Below are 879 nucleotides of genomic sequence, written 5' to 3' on the forward strand. Positions count from 1 at the left end.
TATGTAAATTACTATTTTTGAACTTTTCATTTTTAAATAAATGTAAAATTTATAAAAATAACTGGGAGTGCAAATTTTTGATTAGGGGAGTATTAAAAACTGATTGATACTGTTGTATGTTCATCTACAGGGAAAGGCATTTGTCTTCAACTCTATTGTCTAAGATTCATTTATCATTTTCGCTTTAACTTTTTAAAAAAATTTTTCTACATTAGTTCTATGAATTTTTTTTGTTAAAACACTGTTTTAAGAACAAAAATTGACGAAACCAAATTATTTTTTATTTAACGTNAAACACTGTTTTAAGAACAAAAATTGACGAAACCAAATTATTTTTTATTTAACGTGACTTAAAAATATTATTAAGATATGCAAATAAAATAGATTTATGATTCAAAATGAATTTATGACATTTAACAGACATACTGTTTGGTATTTCTATCCAAATAATAAGGTTGGCGGATTATTTTAAGCAATTACAAGTACAAATAAATCAAGAGTGGCACAGACTCTACAATAAATTGAAAATTAAATTTAAATAAACTTAGAGCAATAATAATAATGAAATACAATAAATTATTGGATGTAGGGATTACAATTTTTATAATTTTAGAATATTTTAATTATAAGTTAAAAAAAAATCGTAATAAGATTGATATATCTTATCTGGAGAAAGAGATTCTGACAGTTCATTTATTACAACAGAACAGGTATTATAATGGTAACCAAATTCTTTATTGTTCAATTGTGCCTTGTAGAATAATACTTTTATCAGTACATCACTTAATCTGTATAGTTTGTCATCTAAAAAATACAATAATATAATAAAGTATATGAATTATTACAATAATTGTTAAATAATTACATTCATCATGAATT

At 22.2% G+C, this 879-nt stretch overlaps 1 protein-coding gene across 1 annotated transcript; it reads right to left on the reverse strand.

The window, feature by feature from the left end:
* Positions 1-315: 315 nt before the first annotated feature.
* Positions 316-879, reverse strand: LOC126910127 (uncharacterized; the record flags this gene model as incomplete). The annotated part of the gene is given in 2 exon segments (XM_050692514.1): positions 316-804; positions 866-879. Coding segments are annotated over 2 exon segments (199 nt in total), but the record flags the coding sequence as incomplete, so codon positions are not given.

This window comes from Daktulosphaira vitifoliae, unplaced genomic scaffold (assembly GCF_025091365.1).
Source record: "Daktulosphaira vitifoliae isolate Bord-2020 unplaced genomic scaffold, ASM2509136v1 Scaffold_4741, whole genome shotgun sequence".
In the NCBI taxonomy this organism is placed as follows: domain Eukaryota; kingdom Metazoa; phylum Arthropoda; class Insecta; order Hemiptera; family Phylloxeridae; genus Daktulosphaira; species Daktulosphaira vitifoliae.